Raw genomic sequence first — 26,257 nt, 5'->3', positions numbered from 1 at the left:
CAGATGACATTCATCACTATCTAACAAGCCTTTCTCGGTTCACCATTGTTCCCCTCGTATGGAGATGTCCTCTCTTTATCGTCACAGGGGGTGCCATAGATGCCCTTGGTTAATTAACTGTTTACTCCCCCCGTTGGCAATGGAGGTAATTATCTCTAATTAACGTTGGACCAGTGGTTGGTTTTTACCTTATCGGTGAGGGAACACAAGGCCTAATTGCTGCCTTTCGGGAAATCCCTGCCGTTTGATGTGTTCAATAGCCTGAAGCTATCCCACAAAACAGTGGGGTCCTGGGTAATAAGTGGATGGTGCCCATATGGATGGAGGGATGGAAAGATCATTTTCTGGTCGGAGATGAGTGTGTGCTAGCTTCCGGCTCATGTAAGGTCTCCGTTAAGCCCAACACCCAAACGATTATTGCCATATGGACTGTAATAAAATTGCCTGCTACTGTCAGATGTCTTCACTCATGCTCACGGTCTTTGTTTATATTAGACCAATTAAGTCTGTGTAGTTTATTTGTCTGGCATTTCTTGTGAATGTCTCTTGATAAATCCAAGTAGATTTATTGGAATACTTTATTATTGCTTCAAGCAGATCTGTCCCATTTGAGAGACCTTGTCAGTTTTTCGAGCTAGAGAGATAAGAAGTAGACCCGTGACGTTGATTTTACACCACTGTATTATTATTGCAGTCCCATACTGTATTTCCAATATTTTAGTTTGAAGTAATTGAAGTGTTTTCTTCTTTTCTAATCTTTTTCCTTCTAATCTTTTGCTGTTTCTTTTTTTTTCTAACTACAGGAACAAGCCCTCAAGATAGTCCCAGAAATTTCTCTCCTAGTGCCTCAGCCCACTTCTCCTTTGCACGAAGGTAACAAGGAAATGAGCAACTCACCTTAACTTCATCAGCAATAATCACCTCTGATTCAAGGATAGAAACATTCAGTGACAAGGCACTTATTTTTAAAGAACAAGGAGACTTGTGTAGACTTGTCAGATACGTGTTCTTTTGAAAAGCAAAGGCAGGAACTCGCTGTGTTCTGACGTTTAGATCAATAGCAACAGCAGGCTCAAGAATTCAGTTTCTCACCGTTCGCAGCTCAGGAAGTCAAGACTTTCCAAAGAGCTTCTCAAACATAGTTTAGTTTGTCAAGAGCCTTTGCAGCTTTCACAAATAGCCTTCAAACATGATTTCATTAAATTGCATGTTTTCTTGCTATGATTCACAGTCATTGCCACAGAGCAGACAGGTAAATTCATGTTGGGCCCCCATTTGGCGTCTCAATGCTGTGCCCCTTCATCTTGCAACTCATGTATCCCTAGTACATTGTATACATATAGACAATCCCTAGTACATTGTATACATATAGACAATTTACACATTGGTTCCGAAGGTCTTATTGTTCTGACGTGGTTCTCGCCCTACATCCAACCATTCTTATTGTTCCTCATACTGTCTGTATTCCTGTTCACTGTCTATGGTTAGTACACAGAATACATTTCACTAGGTATGGGTGGTGGGTAGCTGAGGTCAATGACACTGCTTCATCAGGCTCATGGAAAGCAGCATTTGTTTTCATTCTTCATCCTGAAAGCTCAAGGTCTTAATGGCCTACCATTGTTCAGCATTGCACAGGGGATCAACCTTTTGATTTTTTTAGGCCTTTTCAAAATGTTTTGCATATTTTCAATGAAAGCTGTATCTAAATAGAAGCTTCATAATACTCAAACTGATATTTTGAGTTCTGAATAGCATTCAAAGGTAATTATGGTGAATATCTATTCATACTGATGACTCAAGGTTGAACATTGCGTTTTGAACTGGTATTGAAGGCTGTTTCTTTATGTATTTGTGCAGGACTGATGGACGCCGCTGGTCCCTGGCCTCTCTCCCCTCCTCTGGCTATGGAACTAACACACCCAGCTCCACTGTCTCTGTACGTGTCTCACAACCACGCTCTCTTAGAAACTCAAAGACAATGTAAACGAAAGGTGTTGGTTAAACCACAGTACATTGAAATGTACTGTGAAAACCACGTTTAATCAACTATGGAGACACAAAATTATGTTATATTCATTAAAAGAGCTAAATAAATGTTCATAAAAGTCCAAAATGTTTTATCGGTAGGCTATGTAGCTAGACTGCCAGTCATTACTCCAGTGACCACTAGGTCCCTACTAGTCAGATCTCTCTGTCTGCCATAGTGAACTGATGCTCCTGAGTGTCTCCCCACTCTGACTCATAGCACCAGACGCTGGCTCTGGGGGGCAGCAGATTTGTTGAGGAGTAAACATGGCCTGCCAGTCCGCCCACACAAAACACACCGGTCCCTGCCGTTTTGTTTACTGACGGAGTCAAATCACACCAAGAGGAAATGGTCAATTTTTGACACCCATATACTGGCAAGCGCTCGCTGTGTTCCAAGCAAACAATCTGACAGCACACTGCTATTAGACACACACACACACGCGCGCGCGCGCGCGCGCGCGCGCACACACACACACACACACACACACACACACACACACACACACACACACACACACACACGCCAAGTAAATAAAATATCATTCCCAAAGTAATGGCCAGTGTGTTCACACACTCGTATGTTTTATGAGTACAATCAATTATAGCTGATAAATATGTAATGCTCACGTGATTACACAACAAAAAGAATACACAACAAAGCGTCAGCCTCTCTTCTTTTTTTCTTTTCTTGTTCAATGTATATTCATTTCATTTCCAGTCATCCTGTTCATCACAGGAGAAGCTCCACCAGCTGCCCTACCAGCCCACCCCTGACGAGCTGCACTTCCTCTCCAAGCACTTCTGCACTGAGAGCATCTCCGCAGAGGACCGCAGGAGAGCCACGCCCATGCGACCCCGCTCACGCAGTCTCAGGTATGGGGATACTGGCATACTGTAGCCCTCATGGACTAGTGCACAAAATAAATTTTAAAAATGGAATACAAAAAAAAATGGAATACAATATCAGTGTATTCATCAACTCTCATACTGTAACATAAAATCCATCTCTGTGTCTGTTTTCAGTCCTGGAAGATCCCCATCATGCTGTGACAATGAGATTATTATGATGAATCATGTCTACAAGGAACGCTTCCCTAAGGTGAGGGTGCATCAGAATGATGACAACTCCAGTTACGCGAGCCTCCTCTGACCATGTGTTTCAGCTCAAGTCACTTTCACCACTTTCTGTACCTGACCACCTCCTCCCCCTCTGTGTGTCCTCCAGGCCACGGCCCAGATGGAGGAGAGGATCCAGGAGATCATCCGTAGCAGTTCCCCAGAGAGTGTCCTCCCCCTGGGCGATGGCGTGCTGGGCTTTGCCCACCACCAGATCATTGAGCTGGCACGCGACTGCCTGGAGAAGAGCCGCCTGGGCCTCATCACCTCCCGCTACTTCTGTGAGCTCACAGACAAGCTGGAGAAGCTCTTTCAGGAGGTGAGTGCCCTCCCTGTTCAAATTCAATTGAATTTGACTGGCGATTGTCTTTTTTACCCAGCATTTCAGGAATAATTATTTATTTTGTCATGGGTACTGTAAGTCTAAGTCTCCTTCTTTTGAACTAACATAGAATTGAAACTGTGAGAACTATGCTACCTCACCTCTCTGCTTTCATTCCTGAGCATGAATCCATTTATTTAACATTCAACAACGTAAGTCATCTTCATGATAATGACCTGGTTATTTAAGAGGATAGCAGTCTTCTCCCTGATTCTCCCTGATCCATCATGAAGCTCACAGTGGTGGAGCTTATAGCTCCATATGAAATGTTGACAGCCTGTGTTCTGTTCTTTGTGTCATTGATATGTAGTCCACCGAGAGGTCGGAGAGTGTGGAGGTGACCTTCATCAAAGAGCTGGTGAAGAAGATCCTCATCGTCATCGCCCGGCCGGCACGACTCCTGGAATGTCTGGTACGTCTCACCTCTCTGCCAAGCCCATCAGTCAGACACCAATAACCATGGACATGGTTTCATTTTGTTGTTGTGTGTGGTTTGAATTGTCAGTCAAGTGACACACTTCCTATCATTGTTATGTAAAGCTGTTTACTGTTGACAATGTGGATGAAGTAGTGCAGGGCCCCCCAGTCTACAAATGTCGTCCATCCTACGCCTCATCTTGATCACCAACATCTTCACATGCGTATTTCCAACATCACAAATACATGGCCCTGGACAAAAAAACAAATGCTGAGGTCAGATGAAGAGCTGTGTGTGTCGTGCCCTCAGGAGTTTGATCCGGAGGAGTTCTACCACCTGCTGGAGGCTGCTGAGGGCCATGCCAAAGAGGGCCAGGGCATCAAGACTGACATCCCCCGCTACATCATCAGCCAGCTGGGCCTCACACGGGACCCTCTGGAAGGTACCGTACACCACAGGGTGGTGGGCCTCATCTTTATCATTTCACAGCACTTCATAGACAATCGTCAGCACTTTTTTAACCAAATATCAGTAGAACTGTTCAGAACTCATGCCTGTTTAAAAAAATAAGAGGCTTATGCGCTACTCCCCCTGATACAGTATTCCTTCTCTGTTGATAACCCTGTATAATTAATCGGCCCAATCATTAGTTGAGCTTTGTGTGTTTTCAAGCACCTCTCCCAGGAGCAAAATTGATGGGCTGATAAGAACATGATCATAAGACAGCAGCTTCTTTACCTACATCAGCCTCATCACAACTCTACTGTCTAGATTAGGTCTTTAATCCTGTTCCAAAGTGGAGGAGAGTTCTCAATCATTTCACATTCTAATTAATTTCTTACACTACAGGTTCTGCTTCTTGTGAAGCATGATAAATGTACAGAAAATACTTCTCAGATAATTGAAAAGGCTTGATTATGCTGTTTTGAATATACGAGTCTTCATCACCGTTCAGAAGCATCACTGGAGTAGAATTGCAAAACAATGATTTAGTTATGTGTACAATTTCTGTATCTACAATATTGTGTCAGCAATACAGTACGCATTTCTATACAGGTCAAATACAAGAACTAGCAAGCCTGTGAAAGAACAAAAGGATTTGGCAGTGAAAGAGGTGAAGAGATATGATTGTAAAGACCCCCTCTCTCTTGATTTTAGAAACAGAGGTTCATTATGGCTAATTGGAAATAAATGGCCTCCACGTAGACCTGAAACAGATCTACACACAGACTTGACTCAGTAATCTCCTCATTGGCCAAGCTCTCCGTTCATTTCCCCTGAGCCTCTCCGATGTTTCTCTTGCCCAGTTCCTGGAGTGCTGGAGTCAGCCTTATAGGAATGGACAGATGCTAAATGGCATTGGAAATGTGTTTAGGGTCTCTGTAGGGACAACAGAACGACACCCGTTAGATTACCTCCTGCTGTTCATACATCGCTGATGGGAGTGTGTGCACACAAACACACACACACACACACGAGAACACAAGAAGCGGAGAATGGTTTGTAATAGGGAGTTGTTTTGGAGTAGTGGTTTTCTAAATGAATGTCCGACATGTGTTGAGGTTGCCACTTTAGATTTCCTCCCCATTACCTCTCCTTTAGGATTCCTTGGAGTCAGCTTCTCAGATTTATTTGGTGGATAAAGTCAAAAGACTGCTGTTTTTTAACTGTGAAAAGACAGGATGTGTGATTAAAATACAGTATTGTCAACTGCCTATTGGGTTTTACTGAATGTTTACTGTAAATACAGTAGATAAGACATCTGGATTCAGAGGGCATGACTTCTTGTGAAAATGCTGAAATGGCTCAATTTGAATGACATGCTGACCAAAAGGAACAGGACTACTCTTTATCTCTCAACCCATGAAGCTTTATACTTGGACCGTAAACATCTATAGTAGTACTCATATCTCTCAATACATTTCTTTCTCTCCTGTAGAAATTGCTCAGTTGACCAGCTACGACAGTGGGATTGCAGAAACCCCTGAGACAGATGACTCTGTGAGTATTTAGAATTTTGGCCAGCTTTCTCTACACATGATTAGAGACAGAACTGTTATATTATTGTGTAAGGGAAGAAGCCATAGAGGTGCAGTTTGGATGTACAGTGCTGCTTGAAAGTTTGTGAACCCTACAGGGATGGTCATTATTTTTGTATAAAATATTAAAATGAACTTATAAAATCTTTATCTTTAACCCCAATTCGTAATAAAGACATTCCAAATAAAGGACACAAACAAACAAAAAGATATGTTTTCATTGTTTTTTTAACGAAAGTGGTTTACTTAACAAAAACTCAGATTTCATGTGTGCAAAAATATGTGAACCTCTTCAGTCAATAGCTTGTGGCTCCTCCATTAGCAGCGATAACTTGGAGTAAACATCTCGTATAGCCACTAATCAGTCTCTGACATCTGTTTTGAGGGATTTTTGCCCACTCCTCCTTACTGAACTCAGCCAATTGAGTGAGGTTTGAGCGATGTCTGGCATGAACTGCCCGCTTCAGGTCCTGCCACAGCATCTCGATTGGATTTAGGTCAGAACTTTGACTTGGCCAATCCAAAACAGAAATCTTCTTTCTCCTGAGCCATTCTTTGATAGATTTGCTTGAATGCTTTGGGTCGTTGTCTTGTTGGAAGACCCATTTTCAGCCCAGTTTTAGCTCCTTGACTGATGGCTTGAAGTTCTGTTCAAGAATCTCCTGGTATACCTCAGAATTCATGGTTCCCTTAATGATGTGGAATCGTCCAGACCACCATTCCCACCACCATGCTTGACTGTTGGGATGAGGTTCTTTTGGTGGTATGCAGTGTTGGGTTTTTCTTGTGGCTCTTGGAGATATTTTGGAAGGGCGTCCACTTCTAGGCTGAGTTGCTATCATGTTAAATGCTCTCCATTTGTACATTATTTGCCTCACAGTGGACTGATGGAGCTCAAATCTTGTTGAGATTTTATAGCCTTCCCCAGACTGTGCTCTCACTACCCTCTTCCTGATGTCCTCTGAGATCTCCTTTCCTCTCGGCATGGTGTGTTTTGCATTCACCTGTATGGTTAACACAAAACTGACCGGGTTTCTTATCCCTATTTGTCAGAGTCCCGCCCAAATTCTTTCCTAAAGACGGCTCCTTTGATTGGTTCATTTGGTACCCAATTATTTGCCCACCTGATTCTACTTACCTAACCAATGCAACTTGGGGTTCACTTATTTTTGCACCTGCACTAATTTCTTTGAAATGTAGTTGTTGGACTACACGCATGATTTCCTCTGAACCAACATCTGAAATTGGTCAATATAAACCTGTTGTATAAAAAAAAAAATGGTTCTGATTAAATAAAGATTTCATGGTAAAAACAAAAAAACCATACTCACATACTTTCAAACAGCACTGTATCTCGGTTGGATACAGACTGTCTTTGTAAGGATGAGACGATGAATTTTCACTTCTGTCTTCCTGTCAGTCCCAGAGTCTGAGTGCAGCCCTGCGATCTCGTCGTAAACCCTGTGAAATGGACTTTGAGATGACGAAACTCATCAGCAATGGAGCCTACGGGTTAGAGGAACTTATTCCACATACGATTTTTTTCCATTGATGATGGAACTATTTCATATAGAGATTACTTAAGGATTGGAATACGATTATGCAATTTAAATGTATATTAAGGTCATTTATCTCATGTTCTCATATTCAATTCACATCTCGTGTCCTGTTCAATTCGTAAATGGAACCAGAAAAAAGTTGTATAAAAGCCATAGATCTAAACCAGTTTGTACTGCTTGTGTCTGACAGAGTGTTGTTCTCACTCTTACAGAGCTGTGTATCTGGTCCGACACAAGGAGACCAAGCAACGTTTTGCCATGAAGAAGATCAACAAGCAAAACCTGATGCTAAGGAACCAGATCCAGCAGGCCTTCGTAGAGAGAGACATCCTGACTTTTGCTGAGAACCCCTTTGTTGTCTCCATGTATTGCTCCTTTGAGACCCGCCGACACCTCTGCATGGTCATGGAGTATGTGGAAGGTGGGTACAGGCCTTTTACATGATAAAGCCCAGGAGGTTCAACATTTAAGTTGTTACCCATATAGTAGTCCAAACCAACCTTGGGAATAACGCCAAGTACATCACAATGCCCCCTCACAAGCAGTTCTGGCTAAAGTATTGCCAGTGTTCTATCTCTATCAGCGTCATTAACCCTCCTCTGTGTCCCTGTGTGACCTCAGGAGGGGATTGTGCCACCCTGCTGAAGAACATGGGGCCTCTCCCTGTGGACATGGCCAGGATGTACTTCGCTGAGACTGTCCTGGCACTTGAGTACCTCCACAACTATGGCATCGTCCACAGGGATCTCAAACCAGACAAGTGAGTCTCTTTTTCCAAGGCAACCTCTGTAATGTTACAGATAGGGAAGCTATCTTATAGATTGATACTGTCCTTTTTAATTGTTAAATCTCTGGTCTTGAACATCTGTGATTTTCATATTTCTCCCTCCGCCAGTTTGCTGGTAACCTCCATGGGACACATCAAGCTCACAGACTTTGGGCTGTCCAAGGTGGGCCTGATGAATATGACCACTAACCTGTATGAGGGCCACATCGAGAAAGACGCCAGGGAGTTCTCAGATAAACAGGTGCAGTATGCTTGGATTCATTTACATCCTTCACCTGAACAAGATATCACAACAACTATAAACTTTGACCATAATCCAACATTTTTTGACATGTTTAACATGTGGCGATGGCGTCTATCTACGTAGGTGTGTGGCACACCAGAGTACATTGCCCCAGAGGTGATCCTGCGGCAGGGCTATGGGAAGCCTGTGGATTGGTGGGCCATGGGCATCATCCTGTATGAGTTCCTGGTGGGCTGTGTGCCCTTCTTTGGAGACACACCAGAGGAGTTATTTGGACAGGTCATCAGCGGTCAGTACCACTCCCTACTCTTAGGATACAGACAAGCAAACAGCTTTGAGTGATTTTTACATTTTAAAACATTTTAATTAAAGTTTGGCAGATGTTGTTATACCTTATGTGTTAAAAAGTCTAGTATATTTTTCACTATATCTGTTGTATAGATTCTGATATGTGTGTTATAGTAAGTCTGCAGGCCTGACTGAGTCAGAACGATTGGCATCAGCTAACTAGATGGAGTTCATTTCCGTGTATGCATCTAGCGAAATCAGCTCAACAGATGGGGTGGAGTGTAGACTCAGCTTGACATCAGACCACATTTGAAGTTCCTCATCATCATAAAGCACTTCCTTATGGCCCATTTGTATTCTAGCCAGCCAGATGAAGTGTTAGAGCACTTGTACATGTAGTGATTCACCAGCTTATTTTTCTGGCTGTGTAGAAATAAAGACCTTTTTAACGGTCAGTCGTGAGGCTCAGAGAGAGAGAGAGAGAGCAGAGGCTCAGTGCAGAAGAGCTCAGTAGCGGTCCTTGTCTATCCTATGGAAGTAAATGGTGTGCCACGACAGATTTGGTGTGCTCTCCATCATGCCAAGCCATGGGAACTGAGTGTTAATTAAAGGCTTCTGAACACACTGAGCGCACACTGCTATGGCCTAAGGCTGCACATGCATATTCATGCCTCACTCTCCTATATTTTATTAAAATTGGTGCCACATGGAGTTGAAGAGAGACAGTCGTGGCACAGACTATCTCCTATGTTGCTTTGCTTTAATGTTGTACTCTGTCGGCAATTTGTTTGTGGTCCTCTCAATTACCTGCCTAACCTCTACAGTGTATATGAGATACATACAGTATACATGTTGATGTCACAATAGACATGTTCTGGTACTTAAAAACAGACAATGGTGAATTGTTCTACTTGTCCCTCAGGGTGTGAAGGTCAGCCATTTAAAAATGTGATTGTGTGAATAAACTAATAAATAATGTGTTCTTTTAGAACTACTCCTTAAACCTACTGTAGATAGCTATACAGGTAACTGCTAGCTAAAGTACTGCATACTGTTGTCTGTGGGGTGTCACTAACCACGTTCATGTTGTGTGTTTCCAGATGAGATAAACTGGCCAGAAGGAGAGGATGCACCACCTGCTGACTCCCAGGAGCTCATCACACTGCTGCTCAGACAGAACCCTCTAGAGAGGATGGGCACAGGTGCGTATGCGTACACACACACGTGCACGTGTACACACACGCGCACACACACACACACACACACACACACACAGTGTAGTGCTGTACTGTATATTGCTATGAATGCTCATGACTGTTAGTGCCACCTCAGCACAACCCATTATTCAAAGACAACAGAGGGCTAATGAGGTCAGCCAAACAGCGGAACCGTTTATCACCTGCCCTCCTCACCTTTTCCTTTTGATCAATTACAATAATTCTACACTGGTGTCATGAATGTCACCCTATGTAAGGTCAGGCAGGCATCATCAGAGTCTGTGGACCATAAACATTGGCCCTGACCTGAGACAAAGGCATGGCTGTTCACCATGGGCCTCTACGGAGCAGATTCAATCAGAGAAGGGCACCACTTCTTTATTCATCAAAATCAATCCTGACCAGGTCGCCATTCAGAGCAGCCTCCTCTCTTCCTCAAAGGTCACTGGCAGGAAACTGCACTGCATAATTCACGGCCATGATATCACTTTTGGGCAACGGCCAGTGAATACAGAGAAACAAAGCGTCAGCATCTGCCCCTGCATCCAATGGCAATGTCCGATGGTGACCTTTGTCTTGGACGAGGGTATATGTGTCCTTGCCGTGTGTGTGTGTGTGTGTGTGTGTGCGGGTGCGTGCGTCAGTGTTAATTTCGTCAACAAAATGAATGACGAAAATATTCGTAAAACACCTATTTTTCTATGGCAAAAGGCAAGATAATAACTGACTAAATAGACCCAGAAAAAACAATAACTAAACGAAAATCTTTTTTCATTGTTGTTGACTAAAACGAGATGAAATTATCTCTGTGACTAAAATCAAGTAAATGGACAAGAGTTTTTGGAGAAAGGTGTTAGTTGCTTTGTCCAATCAAAAGCATGCATGACAATGTTGCAATGTTGTTATTTGTGGAAAATGAGTACCATGCACAGTCATGACCATCCCCATCTCTGCCCAGTAAACCTTCTCCAATCTGGCCAAAACCCTTCATTAATGCAAACAGGCATGCGCTTGCTATCTGCAAAAAAATTGGCTATTTATCATGTCAATTCAAACAAGACAATGAAAAGTTTCCACGGGAGAAGAAAGCTTTCGCACCCACAAATTGACGGGGGGAAAATACAACCAATCTCAGTTAGTTTGAGCAATGCGCTGCACATATCACTGATCTACTGTACAAATCAACTTCAGTAAAGAAATAAGTACCGATTTTGTGATCAGTATCAGCGAATCTGTGCAGTGCCTTGCTGAGGCTTATCCTCTCAAACGCAGAGCTTGTTTTGCATTGATTAGGCCAACTGCCCTTTATGTGCCATGTCCTGGGGTGTGACTTTCAATCTGCTGCAGAGTGATTATTCTGCTAATTTGTCTGTTGGGAAGAGAAGCAATAGGATGTTATGCAGAAAAATATGTTAGTAGGACAAGCTATATATTTGCACACAGTGATTTTTGTTTACTATGGGTTAATAAGGCAATACATGTGATGTGACTAAAATGAAATTACATTAAGTCGATGAAAACAGAGTTTTCGTCATTTTGACTAAGACTAAATCATCATTCAAATGACAAAAATATGACTAAAACGTAACGCTATTTTAGTCAAAATTACTAAGACTAGACTAAATCTAAAAAAGGGTGCAAATAATGTACACTGACGTGCGGCGTGCGTTAATATGTATGTATCCATGGGCAGGTGGGGCGTTTGAGGTGAAGCACCACCAGTTCTTCCACACCCTGGACTGGAACAGTCTCCTCAGGCAGAAGGCTGAGTTCATCCCCCAGCTAGAGTCTGAGGACGACACCAGCTACTTTGACAGTGAGTCTTCAGCCCTGTCTGAACAACAACTCATAGCCCTTTTCCCAAGTGTTTCTAAAAAACAAAGTCTGAAACAGATTTTCTTTTTTTTTTTTTTCCCCCACAGCTCGATCTGACAGGTACCATCACCTGGAAACTGAGGAAGAGGAGGACACAAATGATGAAGATTTCAATGTAGAACTCCGACAGTTTTCCTCCTGTTCTCACCGATTCTCCAAGGTATGTTTCTCTCTCACACACACACTCTCTCTCTCTCTCTCTCTCTCGCTCACTCTCACTCTCTCCCTCTCCCTCACCTCTGCCCTCTAAGTAATAACATGCATTATAACAGAAACATTGACTCAGTTGATCATGTTCCTAATAGAATATGAAAATAAACAGCCAAGAATGAATACCATGCACATCTTCATCTGGCATGTTTCTGTTGTAAAACAACAAGCAATGTAAACATTGAAGTATTGAAAATCCCAACATTGAAGATCATCTCTCTTTCCCATCCCTTGCAGCATGTAATGTAGATTTTTGCTTTGCATACATTTTCTGCTGCAAATCAGATACATTTTTGTTGAATACAACACAAGCATACACATGCTTACATGCATTGCGGTGCTGCATTGCAGTATGCTTTCCAACAAAAAAACACCACACTGCACAGTATACTGTACATCCAAGCCAATAAAATATCTCTGATCTTAGCTGTCCAGTAATTTCCAAACCGTTTCATGACCTCCCTAAAGTTCCCCCCCATTAGGTTTACTTATGACTCACTTGATAAACATAGCAATGTTCCTGACCAAAGCCCAGCCTTTAACAGCATAATGTTGGAAACAGCCTTGGGTCTCTGTGTGACCTTGCTGCCTGTGTTTCTGTGTAGCAGAAGCTTTACCTCTGTGTAACTGACTCTGTCTGTATGTCTCTGTATGGGGTTTAGGTCTACAGCAGCCTGGATCTGTCCCGTGGTCAGTTGGAGGAGAAGGGTGAGACAGAGGAGAAGAAAAGTGAGAGCCCTCTGACGGTGGACTCTCTCAGCTGGACACCAGAGTTCACTGAAATGTAAGCCTCACAATTAGGTTGAAAAGGGGGAAATCACTCCATCCAACACCACTATGACTAACCATTTCCACACAGCTTTGATACACAATTGTCTTATTCTGTTTATACAGTTGCCCAACACCTTGACTCCCAACAATGATCCTTGTTCATGTCTTTCAATAGATCCAGTGCGAGTGATTTTTAGACATAATATGGTGGTTAATATGTATCTGTCCTCTCCATCTCTCTCAGGCCCTCCCTGTCCCACTCCTCAGACACAGAGAGCACCAGTCTGGGTTCTCGCCCTGCCCTGCTCCCCAAGTTTGCCATCTCAGCTGAGACAGAAGAGGGGGATGAGTCTCTGGCCCTGGAGGACCCCAGCAAGGTGGTCTTCTCCATCGGAGAGCTGCCTCAGGACGAGGCTGATGCCATCACCCCCGGCAGCACCCACAGTGGGGCCACCCTCTCTGGTAACTATGGAGGGCCGAGAGAGCTTGATAGTGCAACTTGAAGGAATGTGAATGGGTCTAGAGGAAGTGATGGATTGTGGTCCAATTGATAGAAGACTTATTAGACCTCAGTGTAATGGGTTCACTGTAACAAGAAATATGTTAAATCTCTGGCATTATTGATTGCCTGGTTTGATCCCCTGTGTTTCTTGGTCTCTCCCATCCATCCCTCTTGTGATTATTAGGCAGTTTCTCAGAGCACCTGGATCAACTGCCCTCCAGAGGTGAGGGTGTAGAGAGCCCTGACTGCCCCCCCAAAACCTCCAGCGACCTGGGACTGGCAGTCCAACCTGCTACCCTGCGGCCTGATGGGGCTGTGGAGAAGCATGGTGCAGTGGCTAAAGTACAAAAGTCTGTCTCTGCCAGTGCCCTTTCTCTCATGATCCCTGGAGGTGAGTCAGAGAGCATACACAAGCATGCATACACTCACAGACACACACACACACACACACACACACACACACACACACACACACACACACATACAGACACCCAGGCACATACCGTCTTGTGATAGAGCAAGGACCAGCACAGAATTAAAGCGATGGACTTAGAGAGAGGGGTGTGAAAGAGATGAAAGCAGGCTATAGATCTGTGTGAAATTGATGCAGCATTGCTCCTGCTGTGAGACCTCAATTTTCTGGAGTTCCTGTGAGCGAGCTGCCCGGGAAAAGCATCTCAAACTGTTGTAGGGAGCAGAGAGAGGGGCTTCCACTGCTAGGAGGGGGCCAATCGCATTGGTCTCAGCCACAGCAGGGGCAGAATGAGCCAAGCTCTCACAGGTTTTACAGCAACCTCTGGCTACTGAAAGGGAATGGATATTACTGTAACTGTCACCTTCAGATTAACCTCTACTGAATATTTTGTTAAAGAGAATTTGAGGATTTATTGTATTAAAAACATGATGTGATTAGGGTTTTCACAATGTTCACAGCAACCTACATTCTCTCAGTATTCAGTATTTTGGAATAGTTCCAATGTCTATCTTATCTTAGTCCTTTGGTTGTCACAATATCCCAACGTTGTTTAAATAACACAGTTGTCTTTTTTTTCAGATGTCTTTGGGGTGTCTCCTCTGGCCAGCCCCATCTCTCCCTACTCCCTGTCCTCAGACCCCTCCTCACGAGACTCCTCCCCTAGCCGAGAATCCTCCCTCTGCGTGGTCAGCCCTCGGCAGCCAATCATCATCCACAGCTCGGGGAAGAAGTTTGGCTTCACCCTGAGGGCCATCCGTGTGTATGCCTGTGATAGTGACGTCTACACAGTCTACCATATGGTCTGGGTAAGAACTGTCTCATACTAAAGATGTTCTATTAATAGATTAATTAAATATATACAATTTCTTTCTGTATAACAAATTGGATAATTTCTGTCTGTGATTTTGTTTCCCAGAATGTGGAAGATGGTGGTGCTGCACACAAGGCTGGACTGAAGGCTGGTGACCTCATCACTCATGTGAATGGAGAGACGGTCCATGGTCTCGTCCACACAGAGGTGGTGGAGCTCCTTCTCAAGGTGAAAGAGCCCTCTGTATTTCATATTTCACTCATTTTACAGACACTCTTATCCAGAGAGACTTGACATGAAATGCATAATATTAGCATTGTAGAACTCTCTACAAAAACTTGCATTATTAAAAACTATCACGACCATTATGTCTACAGTGGATGAAAACTATCTTTGCTATCTTTTCAGAGTGGCAGTAAAGTGGCCATCTCCACGACTCCATTTGAGAACACCTCCATCAAGACTGGACCAGCCAGAAAAAATAGTTACAGGAGCAAAATGATCCGACGCACCAAGAAGCCCAAGAAAGAGAAGACACAAGAGAGGCAAGAATTTCATGTTTTCTTGTCTTTTATTTGCTGTATAAGCAACCATAGGATTATATGAATACTGTATGTGAAAGGTCTTTCACTAAGTCTGTTCAGCATGCATGATGTCATGTACTGAACTGAGATATTTTCATTTACACTATAACCACAAGGTGTAGCTGTGGCTCTTTGCAACAGTGTTAAATCTCCCTGCCTGTTATTTAAATGCCAGAGCACGTCAAGCCTCATCAATCTCGAATCATTCTTTATAACTGTCATGTTTAATTCAGAACTCGTCGCCATTTTGATTCAGGGAGAGATTTGGGATCTGGTAATTGTGGTAGCAACACAGTGGTAGCACCATTTTGAGGATAGTTCTCTTCTCACCTCAACACCTCACATGATCTAGCGTTTCCAGTACAGTGCAGTGGCTCGGTCCTGTAGCAGTTAACTGACTGTGTCTTCTCGTCTGTCTTTACCAGGCGGCGGTCTGTGTTCAAGCGTTTCGCAATGCAGCCCTCCCCTCTTCTGCATACCAGCCGCAGTTTCTCCTCCCTCAACCGCTCCCTGTCCTCTGGGGAGAGTCTCCCAGGCTCCCCCACCCACAGTCTGTCCCCCCGCTCCCCAACCACAGCCTTCCGCCCGACACCCGACTTCAACCAGTCAGGTAATGTTTACCTTATTGATGTTTATAAGGGTTTGAAAATGTAATTTGTATAAAAAGAAGACAGTGACAATATTTGATTTTCTCTTTTTGAAAACCTATTTGGTCAAGCATAACTCACACTTTACCTGTGTAGTAACTCTGTAATGACTCTGGTAGTGTAGCAACTTTATATTAACATGCTGTGACAGTGTATTTTTGCATATTAATGGAGTTGAATGGACTGTTCCTTATCCACTTGTGTAATAACACAAACTGCTCAATTCCATTTAGTACCATTTGACTTACTATGTAGTAACATGCAATTTTGTTACTAGGGTAATTTGTTATTAAGTATAGTGTAAACTGAAGGTAAAGTGACTTACTTGGATAGATAATGGTTAAACAGATCCCTTCCATTTTCCAGGTGGCACATCCTCTCAGAGTAGCTCTCCCAGCTCCAGTGCCCCCAACTCCCCTGCAGGCTCTGGTCACATCCGCCCCAGCACCCTCCATGGACTGGGCCCCAAACTGACAAGCCAGAGGCTCCGCCAAGGCCGTCGCAAGTCAGCTGGCAGCATCCCCCTCTCACCTCTGGCTCGCACCCCGTCCCCCACCCCCCAACCTACCTCCCCCCAGCGCTCGCCTTCCCCTCTTCTTAGTGGCCATTCTGTAAGCATCTCCAAGACCAGCCAGGCGTTTCCGGCCAAGATGCACTCACCCCCCACCATTGTCCGTCACATGGTACGCCCCAAGAGTGCCGAGCCGCCCCGCTCACCTCTCTTGAAGCGGGTCCAGTCAGAGGAGAAACTGTCTCCCTCCTACACAGGAGAAAAGAAGCACTTGTGCTCCAGGAAACACAGCCTGGAGGTGACCCAGGAGGAGGCCCAGGGAGAAGAGCTGAGGCCTGGGGATCGGGACCACCACACCCTGCAGAGTGTGGAGGAGACACCCTGTGAGCCCCCCACCATCACCCGGGTCCGGCCTGCTGAGCAGGGCTGCCTCAAGCGCCCAGTCAGCCGCAAGGTGGGTCGTCAGGAGTCCTTGGAGGAGCTAGACAAGGAGAAGCTGAAGGCCAAGGTGGTTGTGAAGAGACAGGACTGGGGTGAGAGACGGGAGTCACTGCAGAAGCAGGATGCCCTACATGAGTCTGATTCATCCTCCTCTCTGTGTGGCGATGACAAAGACAAGGGTTTTCTAGGAAGCAGATCACAAAGCAGATCCCAAGGCAGCCCAGAATATGTCCCACTGGAAGGCAAAGCTGCCAGCTCCACCCTTAAAGATGTGCTGTATAAGAAACTGAACACACGCGCCTGTGAAGGCATCCCTGAGCCAACAGGGGGCAGTATCTGTGACTCCATTCACATTGAAGGAGGGCTCAGGTCACCTCTGTGCTCAATCCACGCTGACTGGCAGCTGTCAAGACAGAGCAAGGAGGGTGGGAAACCAGACAGGCTGGACTTCAAAGCCCCCAACATGGAGTTTGCCCGGAAGAGGCAGTCTTTTGACGAACGAGAAGACTGCATGTGTCGACTCTCTCCCGGCATTCATGAGAGCCTCCACTTTGGCTCCACCAGATCCAAGAGTCTGCAGCTGGACTCGGCTCTGGACCATGTGAAGGGAGGCATGGGCAGTGTCCACTCTAGCCCTGAGGGCCTGGCCCCGAAACTCTACTCTGGAAGGGGAGAGAGCGCCGTGGAGAAGCTCCAGCTCATCTCCTCCACAGAAGGGCCCCTCAGGAAGACCACCTCCGAGTACAAGCTGGAGGGGCGCCTTGTCTCTTCCCTCAAACCCCTGGAGGGTACCCTGGACATCGGTCTGCTATCTGGGCCTAGAGTGTCCAAAACAGATACATGTCTGTCCAAGATAGCGGACAGCACAAGCGATTCTGTCTCTGTGGGACCACTGGGGTGGCTGCAAGGCACAACTGAGAGGCAGGTGTCTACCCCCCAGCTCAAATCTGCTGATAAGCAGAAGAGCCCCCTGACAAATGCACCAAGCCCTGGAGCCCTTATGTCTCCAACCAGTACAGTTCCTGCCAAAGAGGAGCCTAGTATTTCCAACACCGGGCTGAAATGCAGTAGCAGTGGTGAGAAACCACAAGACAGACCTAGCCACAGTGAACTGCTAAAGGCTCCCTCTAAGGTGGAAGCCTCAGACTTTAGTGTAAAGCAAGAGAGTAGATCCACTATGAAAGCCAACCAATCCCTGTCTCATGATCATAGAAGCTCTCGTCACAGCACCCACTTCTCCTGTGGGAAAACACCCTCTATAAGGGAGGTCAGCAACGAAGATCAGGAGGATGAGATGGAGCAACCTCAAGAGACGCCAGCCCCTACACCTTACAACAGTGTTAACATCTCCAAGACATTTGATACTCTTGTCTCAGTAAAGCCAGGAAGCCCCAAAATGACTGTGTCTACCCCAAAGGTGGAGGTTCAAGCAACAGCTGCTCATATACCTGTGCCAGTGAAGAACACCCTAGACTCACAATCAGGGCCAAGTGGGCCGTCCACTACACAGGGCTCAAACATGGCTGCAGTTTCACAAGGGAGTACATGTAACAACACTACATCTGTGCATTATATTTTAGAACAGACCTCGCACCTTTCAAAGCAGCAAATGTTCTACAGCAGCCCATCTACAGGGAACACACAGACATCTAACCCAACTCCAACTTCTAGTCCTGGAGACACACACAGAACCAGTGGTCAAGCGCTACAGGGCCAGCACCTCAAAGACAAAACCCAAACCATAGATAAGATCCATACTATGAAGTCAGTTCCGAAAGAGGCCAGTGAACCCATCAATTTTTCCTGTATGAAGGAAATCAAAACCTTTAATTCTGTGGGAGATAAAATGTCTGAAATGAAATGTGGTGTGTCGAAAGGAAATATAAACTCTGCAACTGCTAAAACAGAAGCCACACAGAGATGTGATCAAAGCAAAGTTGACGTTCCCATTGGCAACCAGGTAGAGCAGAGCAGAGAAGGCCCCACCTCACCAAAAACCAAGAGTAGCAATGAGAAGACTCAAGAGACAGGGCAGCTGCCATCAACAAACTGCACTGTTGAAAAAGCCCAAGTCAAAAGAGCCTTTGAGGCAGAATGTCCAATCTCTAAAAAGCAAATGACTGATGTAAATGTCCAAGAGACAGCACTGGTGCAGACATTGAAACATTCAACACCAGGTCCAGACACTTTAAGGAAAGGGGAGGGGACAGTGAGGCATGAAAGTAAAACTCCTACCCCATTCCCAATTGTCAAAGACGTTACCCTGGATTTAAAACAGAGAGAACCCTCTACAAAAACACCAGTCTCAAGCCCTCTGGTCAAAGAAATACCAGACTCCAAACAGAAAGAACCCTTACCCCAAACTCCAGTCCAAAGCCAAGTTGTCAAACAGAGCTCAGGCTCAAAACAGAAAGAATCAGTGCCCCAACCTCCACCTCCAAACCCTGTTGTCAGACAAAGCTTGGACTCAAAACAAAAAGAACCAGTATCTAAAAGCCCAGGACCAATCGCTACCCAAATGATCAAAGAAAACCAAGACTCAAACAAGAAGTCAACCCTTCCTAAAACTCTAACCCTAATCCCAACCCCAACAATTAAACAATCCCTTGCCCCAACCCCTGTTTTCAGACAAAGCCTAGATGCAAGACAAAAAGAACCCCCACCCAAAGCCCTTGCTCCAACCCCAGCCCCAGCCATCAAAGATAATTTTGACTCAAAACAAAAAGATATGGTGTCGATTCTGGCTGCACCCCGACAGAAGGAGCCTCCAAACGGTCCCTCCCATCCCAGCCCTCCACCAGTGCTGCCAGTCCCAGCAGTGAGAAGAGAAGCACACCCACCTAGTGGTGGAGCTCTCTCAGGCAGAGTCTCCAGCAGCACATCACAGGAGGCTGTAGTCCAGACCTCCAGGGAGGAGCAGGGCAGGCCAAGGGTAGAGGGCCCCAGGTCAGACTCTCAGAGGCCAGCAGGTGCAACCACCACCCAGCCCAAACACAGCACAGCTGAACCCAGGGCAGCAAACTTTGACAAACAGTCAGCCTCCAGCCGCAAAGAACTGGCTGAGAAGAAGAGGAAGGAATCTGCTCAAGAGGGGACGTCTGCTCAGAAAAGCACCAGGAGGGAGGCATCAAGAGTGGCTACTGTAGTGAAAGATGGTGTTGGTTTAGACAAAGACTCAACCCGATACAAGCAGCCCAAGGAGTCACCACGTGGCACCACCAACAAAAAGTAAGGTTGGAGTAATGGCAACCACCATCATTGCTTTTGAGAAATTAAGTCAGAAAAGAAAATGAGGCAGACTTTTTTGTTTTTGTGTAGTGTCATCATGCCTTCTTTTGTTGAGAACCGGGAAGCTGTTACAGTGTTTATATGGTGTGAGAGAGGTTTGTGTGGATGTTTGTGTTATTCTGAGTGTGGTACAGTGCGAAGAAGAATGCTCTGTACCGTAGATGTGGAGCGGTTTTGGACTGAATGTAGATGATTATTTGCTGCTGATTTGTGGTCCTTTATGAAGTTTTCTGCTGTGTTAAAAAAGTGTCAAATTTGTATCTTGTGTTTGTTGAGAGGTTTTAGTTTTAATGAACAGCAGAGTGCAATGTGCAATCAATATGTCAGGGGCTGTGTGGAGGAGCCTTTCAAAGGTTATAGATCAATGCTAATATCTGTGATTTAGAATTGCACTCTTAGTTCTGGGCATGGAGCACCTGACATTGAAAGTGACAGACTTTTGATGCAAGTAGACTTAACTATGTCCATTTCACACCCACTAAACTGCTGTGTGATCACAGTACTCTGGCACATCATCAAATTAACCATTTAAGAAGTGGGTCATAGGTCCCTGATCATTCACTAGCGCCCTTCATGTAGAAGTCAAATATCACCAAAATGTTTATTTGGACACATCTTGTTATGTTGCTTTTCTTTATTTTTGTACTTAGAGGTGGTGTGCTTTTTTGTTTTGGGTAGTGGTGCACAGAATACACTATGTCCTGTGCTTCTCACCTAGAACTATTTAATATGGAATCATCTTACGGTTCTTGAATCATATTTAGTGGAAGGGGCCTTAGGGTTAAGGGGAATAAACTTGCTGTTCTTAGCAGGTTATGGTGTAATTCACATTCCTTTCACATACATCTCTACATTTCTAAAACTTTGATTTTTATGCAATATATTGTAAATATGATACAACTGTAAAAAATTGGGATACATGGGCTTAATTAAATATGAGTGTTGTTTGTTTTATATGTATATATTTTGCAATGTCATGTTTGTATACTCGATGATATGTCATTTCAAAATCATGTTCTGCTTGATAATTCTGTGGTCTCTGGAATAAGCTAATGTAATGTCTATCTTTACCTATCAAAAAGACATCCTCTCTAACTTAGTCATTTTAACACTTTATGGTATGTTCTGAATTTTACTTGAAGTAAGAGAAATAAGGGGTAAAGGGGCAACTGTGCTTTTCCTCATAAATGTAGCGTTGAAAATAAGAAAAACTGTGAGAGAGGCAAGTGGTTCCCAGGAATGTGTTCAGTCTCAATTTTTCCATTATGATGTATGAAGAATTGTAATGCCAGTCTAAAATTTGAATCTTTCACTAAGCCCAGGAAAATTGATTGTGGAGAGTGCAGGCTTCATTGAGTTGATGCAGTCAATCAACTACTACTGTGTGTTTGGAAGAGATTCCTGAAAGTACTTTTTTAAGAAAAAGAGTCAATATCTATGGATGTTATTTTCCAATTCCATTTATATTTGTTCATATACAACAAGAAATGCATTTTTGGGTATGGTCAATTTATAAAAGGGCTTTTGTTCAGTAAACATTAAGGGTCCGTTTCCCAGACACAGATAAAGCCTAGTTCTGGACTAAATCACATTTTCAATTTAAAAAAAAAATCTCTGTTGAAGACGCTGTTTAGCATAGGATTAGACTTAAATCTGTGTCCAGGAAACCGGCCTTCAAAATCTATTTGGAATGTCAGGGTCGCAAGAGATTAGATTTCCGATTCCCAATTTTCTGTAAGCGATGCAGTACCCAAGATTTGTCAGATGAAACCTACATCCAGTTTTGAATGTCAAGTTAAAAATAGAATTCAAAGAAGATTTTGTATTAACAAATGTGACATGCAAACTGCAGTTCATATCCATGTATGTCATCAAACTAGACCATTGATGGTGATGGTATTGTAGATCATTGTGTATCAGAAATCTGTTTACTTCTATTACACACACATAGGGATGTCCTGTACTGTAGATGCCAAGCCTTTTGCAAACCCTGTCAACCAGAAAGTAGATTTCTATGCTATATAGTATTTACTCTACAATGTAGGCTATATTATAACAAACTACTGTATTACAGAGACAAACTTAATATACTGTTATCTAAACTGGACACAACATATACATAGATGGCATACTGTACCCAAGAATGCAAACTGTAGACACATAACAAATGAGATTGATTGTAGAGATTTTTAATAATGTGTTCTGAATCTGACATTTTACTATTCTCATTAGTTATTGTAAATGTATTGTCAAATGTTTTTGGAGAGATTAAAAAGCACCTTAACGTTAGACACCTTTCCCCCTCTAGTTGTAGTCGTCGGGGGGAGAGAAAAGAAGAAGAATGATTTAAATTTGAATGTCTTATGGGGGCGTATTTTGCGCTCTATCAAACAGGCTCTGGATACAGATAGATATGAAACTAAAATCCTTTATTGAATGATGGAGCATTTATTTTTCCCCATGCCTTTTTTTTTCTGAAGATTCACATTTAAATCCTTAAAAAAGCACATTCAATGTTTGTTTACAAATACTTCATGGATGTATATTTTGTATATTGTGTTATTGATTTGCCAAATCTATGTGCTACGTCACAGGAAATATGTCGTGATTGTAGTGTCTGTGACTTTCGTACCCACCCACCCAGTTGTGCTGTTTATTAAGACTGTCTATCTGTGTGGTGGTTAATATGTCTGTTCAACATCTGTCAGGTCTGACATGATCCTGCTTGTTTTTTGAGTTTCCTTTTTCTCTCTGTGTGAAACTAGTATTAGATGAACTTGCTTACTATGGTTTGTCTTTTAGGATCTGTGCAATAAAGATGTGTTTGAGTTTTGTATTTCGCCCAAGGAAAGCTCTATGGATGTCATAGATGTTGTATATTAAAACAGATATTTATACTTCTAAAAGTTGCATAACACTGAAAATAAAAAGGCATGATAAAACTCACTTTCTTCTCTTTATTGATTTCAAGTGATAAGGAATTGCATCAAGAAAATCAGACTATGGAAATATTATGATTGTGTTATTAGAGATGATTAATGCACACTGGTTTATGAGCCAGCTCCCTTTTGACCAGGTGTTCTTGGCCATATATTTTCATGATAATTATTACCTTGTACTGTACTGTACTGTACAACCTGTTCATATCTGCTGTAATTCCTTCTCAGTTTTCTAATGATGAAAAATACAATTGCCGGAATTGCTATCAACAAAACAACAAGTCCAAATGCTAGTATTCCAGAAGAAAAGAGACAATTCAAATGCACATCTAATAGCCTGTCCTTTGAACCACCACATCTTGTCCTATCAATGTTCATCACTTTATTGGCATTGCCCTGAATCCAAACAATGAATTGATTGTTGGAACAATTGCATGCTAAAGGGTTGTCACTAATATCAATTTGGCTGTTTTTTCCTAATCCTTTGACAGAATCTACTTCGACAATTTCTACATAATTTCTAGCAAAATTCAGCAGGATGTTATTCAATGAGTGAAATGCATTGGTATTGACAACAACCAGACGATTACCACTAAGATCAGTGTACATAAGTTTGGTAAGAGAGAGAAATGCGCCATCCTCAATAGATACAATACCACACTCAGACAAAACCAGGCTCTCTAGTAGAGGAACATGTATAAATATATTTGAGTTAGAAATCATACCCTCCTCAAAAGAACTACCCCTCAAATTGAGATGCTGCAGGGTTTGCAGACCTTGCAGGATGTTCCCTTGTCCAGCAAACTTCCAAGAGATATGAAGTGTTCGGAGCTGATGTAAGTTACGGAGTGGACCGCCAGTGGCATGCTCATGATCATAAGTGACAATCAAATTGCTGCAGTCCAATAGCAGCAGTTCTGCTGTCTCGTTGAATGGTAGATCTCCCCACTTCATGGGGGAACTGTGGCTGAGGTTGAGGTTATGGAGCTGACCCAGACCTGCTAGCTGAATTTCGCAGCAATGAGCTCCTGTATTCATCCGGTTGTGGCTCAAATCCAGTTGATCAAGTTTGGAGAGACCCCTGAGACAGCTTACATTGAGAGACATCCACTCTCGGTTTCCTCTCACGGACAGGGTGGTCAGGGAGGGCAGGCTAGCAGCATTGGTGTGACACAGGTCCATGAATTTGTTCTCATTCAGGATTAGTTTGGACAGAGATGCCATCTTGCCAATGGTGGCTGGTAGGGAGTTTAGATGAGCCCTGGTCAGGTCTAATTTTTGGAGGCCAGTTAGGCACTCGAAGGGGGCGTCAGCAATGTCAGGGAAGTGCTGTAATTGGAAGCTCAGCTCGTTCACTCTGATGTCACAGAAAGCATAAAGTGACTGGGCCCTGATGGTGGCTGGGGGGCTGTCCTCATAGACTCCCAGAGAAAGAATGTTGGTTTGAACTCCTCCTAATCCTGCTAAGATCGCAGTTACGTCACCCTCACTGAGACAGTCACTGAAATCCAGGCTGTTCAGGTGACATGATTCAAATGCCTTTGGTTCAATGTATAAAATACTATTGCCTTTAAAGCTGATGTCAAGCCCACTTGTGTTCTTGAATACAGCCACCTCAGCAGCTGATATGCGCTGGAGAGAATTCATTTGAAGGTTAAGGCTTGTCAGTTTTTGCCAATTGAACTGGTTTAGACCATGTAAGGACTGGATGTTATTGTTGCTGAGGTCCAGTGTCTCTAAAGAATCAATATTAGTGTAAGGAATGAATTCTATATCACCCATTGATGCCTGATCTAAACTGAGATGTTTAAGGGACTGGGGTCCTGCAAAAGCATCATCTGACACAAACAGTAATGGGTTCCCTGTCAAGACAAGGCTCTCAAGGTGTTTTTGGCTATTCAAGGCATCCTCATATATCCAGTTTATTTTGCACCTGTGATTTTAAGAGAAACAACATTCTGTTGGTGGATAATATGGTCATATTAGAACTGCTACTGTATCATCAATATAACATGTACAGTATCATGTGACATCAACATAAAAAGATACAACATTGGCCATGCGCATCATATCAATACACTTGGATGTATTATCTTACACTGGTCTTACAAAATTCCCTTGGCCTGACACTATTTCATGCAACTACTGTATATACTTAAAATCCTGGCTTTATTTTCTTCTGTGATTCAGTGTTACTTGAAGGAACCAACCTTGTTAGATCCAATGAGACAAGCTGCTCCAGCCTGACAAAGGTTGTGTTATGAATGGCAGGCAGATAATTAAAGCTGAAATCCAGGATCTTAGTGGAGCTGGGAAGTTCATCAGGGATGCTTTGTAAGTCTTGACCCGAGCAATCATAGCCTTCTACTATCTGGAAGAAAAAAAAAAGGGGCTTTTCAGTAGTTAATTTCAAATGTGCTATTTGGGAACTGTTACAGTACTTTTCATAATTTGTTATGAACATTGTTATGTTGGCACTCAGCAATGCAATTATTTTCATACCGTATGAATGAATTTTATAAGCATCCACAAACCAATAAATATGAGTTTAACAACTTACCAGTTCACAAACTCTCTTTGAAAGTGGAATAACCTTGCTAGACCCAGTAAAGCATAGAACCAGTGCCAATACACTGATGAACCGTTGCCTGTTCATGGTGGAACTGCATCTAAATAAAAGACTTTAGGTGATGCTTGTTTACATGAGAATAAAGAAGACTAGCAGAACCTGCAACTGGAAGTGAGCCTCAAAAAACAAGAAGTAGACAGAGCCACAGCTTCCCTGTGTAACAGTGTAAGCTTTGTCTTAATCTTATGTTTGTTAGTCAGACTAGGTTACTTTTTACATTGCAAAACAATGATTCAATCATATGCAATACAGTATTCTTTATCTCCGCACCAGATCTTCAGTCAAAAGCAGACAAGCTTACAAAATATACAGACTTAGATAATTGCGAAAAGAAGCGTATGTGAGTTGTGGTGGGATTACAATACAAAGCCAGTGATGTCTCCATTGTCTCAGACAAAAGCAGTGGTTTCTCCTCAAGGCCCTGTCTGTATCTCCTGTCACTCATGGGGATTAGGATCAGCACATGTGCTGCTGCACTCAAGAGTTTCTTGTG

At 43.4% G+C, this 26,257-nt stretch overlaps 2 protein-coding genes across 2 annotated transcripts in view; one reads left to right on the top strand and one right to left on the bottom strand.

Annotated features, from left to right (window-relative positions):
• mast4 (microtubule associated serine/threonine kinase family member 4) overlaps positions 1 to 23,136 on the top strand; it is an 83,315-nt gene extending 60,179 nt beyond the window's left edge. The window contains exons 6-29 of the mRNA XM_083670485.1: positions 804 to 873; positions 1,861 to 1,939; positions 2,750 to 2,904; positions 3,055 to 3,130; positions 3,257 to 3,466; positions 3,840 to 3,941; positions 4,257 to 4,389; positions 5,887 to 5,948; positions 7,407 to 7,498; positions 7,758 to 7,966; positions 8,167 to 8,305; positions 8,441 to 8,573; positions 8,700 to 8,865; positions 9,965 to 10,066; positions 11,775 to 11,897; positions 12,004 to 12,116; positions 12,829 to 12,950; positions 13,182 to 13,399; positions 13,624 to 13,830; positions 14,494 to 14,720; positions 14,831 to 14,953; positions 15,134 to 15,270; positions 15,735 to 15,919; positions 16,323 to 23,136. Coding sequence (XP_083526611.1) covers positions 804 to 873; positions 1,861 to 1,939; positions 2,750 to 2,904; positions 3,055 to 3,130; positions 3,257 to 3,466; positions 3,840 to 3,941; positions 4,257 to 4,389; positions 5,887 to 5,948; positions 7,407 to 7,498; positions 7,758 to 7,966; positions 8,167 to 8,305; positions 8,441 to 8,573; positions 8,700 to 8,865; positions 9,965 to 10,066; positions 11,775 to 11,897; positions 12,004 to 12,116; positions 12,829 to 12,950; positions 13,182 to 13,399; positions 13,624 to 13,830; positions 14,494 to 14,720; positions 14,831 to 14,953; positions 15,134 to 15,270; positions 15,735 to 15,919; positions 16,323 to 20,140 — 7,001 coding nt within the window. The 3' untranslated portion in view covers positions 20,141 to 23,136. The remainder of the gene's footprint in view (positions 1 to 803; positions 874 to 1,860; positions 1,940 to 2,749; positions 2,905 to 3,054; positions 3,131 to 3,256; positions 3,467 to 3,839; positions 3,942 to 4,256; positions 4,390 to 5,886; positions 5,949 to 7,406; positions 7,499 to 7,757; positions 7,967 to 8,166; positions 8,306 to 8,440; positions 8,574 to 8,699; positions 8,866 to 9,964; positions 10,067 to 11,774; positions 11,898 to 12,003; positions 12,117 to 12,828; positions 12,951 to 13,181; positions 13,400 to 13,623; positions 13,831 to 14,493; positions 14,721 to 14,830; positions 14,954 to 15,133; positions 15,271 to 15,734; positions 15,920 to 16,322) is intronic.
• Positions 23,137 to 23,191: 55 nt separating this feature from the next.
• Positions 23,192 to 25,791, bottom strand: cd180 (CD180 molecule; the record flags this gene model as incomplete). Its single annotated transcript, XM_083669994.1, has 4 exons — positions 23,192 to 23,196; positions 23,309 to 25,068; positions 25,346 to 25,506; positions 25,696 to 25,791. 4 exons carry the CDS (start codon positions 25,789 to 25,791, stop codon positions 23,192 to 23,194), a joined length of 2,022 nt encoding a protein of 673 aa, XP_083526120.1.
• Positions 25,792 to 26,257: the final 466 nt, after the last annotated feature.

Source organism: Argentina silus (assembly GCF_951799395.1).
Source record: "Argentina silus genome assembly, chromosome: 5".
Lineage (NCBI taxonomy): Eukaryota > Metazoa > Chordata > Actinopteri > Argentiniformes > Argentinidae > Argentina > Argentina silus.
This window is presented reverse-complemented; position numbering and strand designations above follow the sequence as displayed.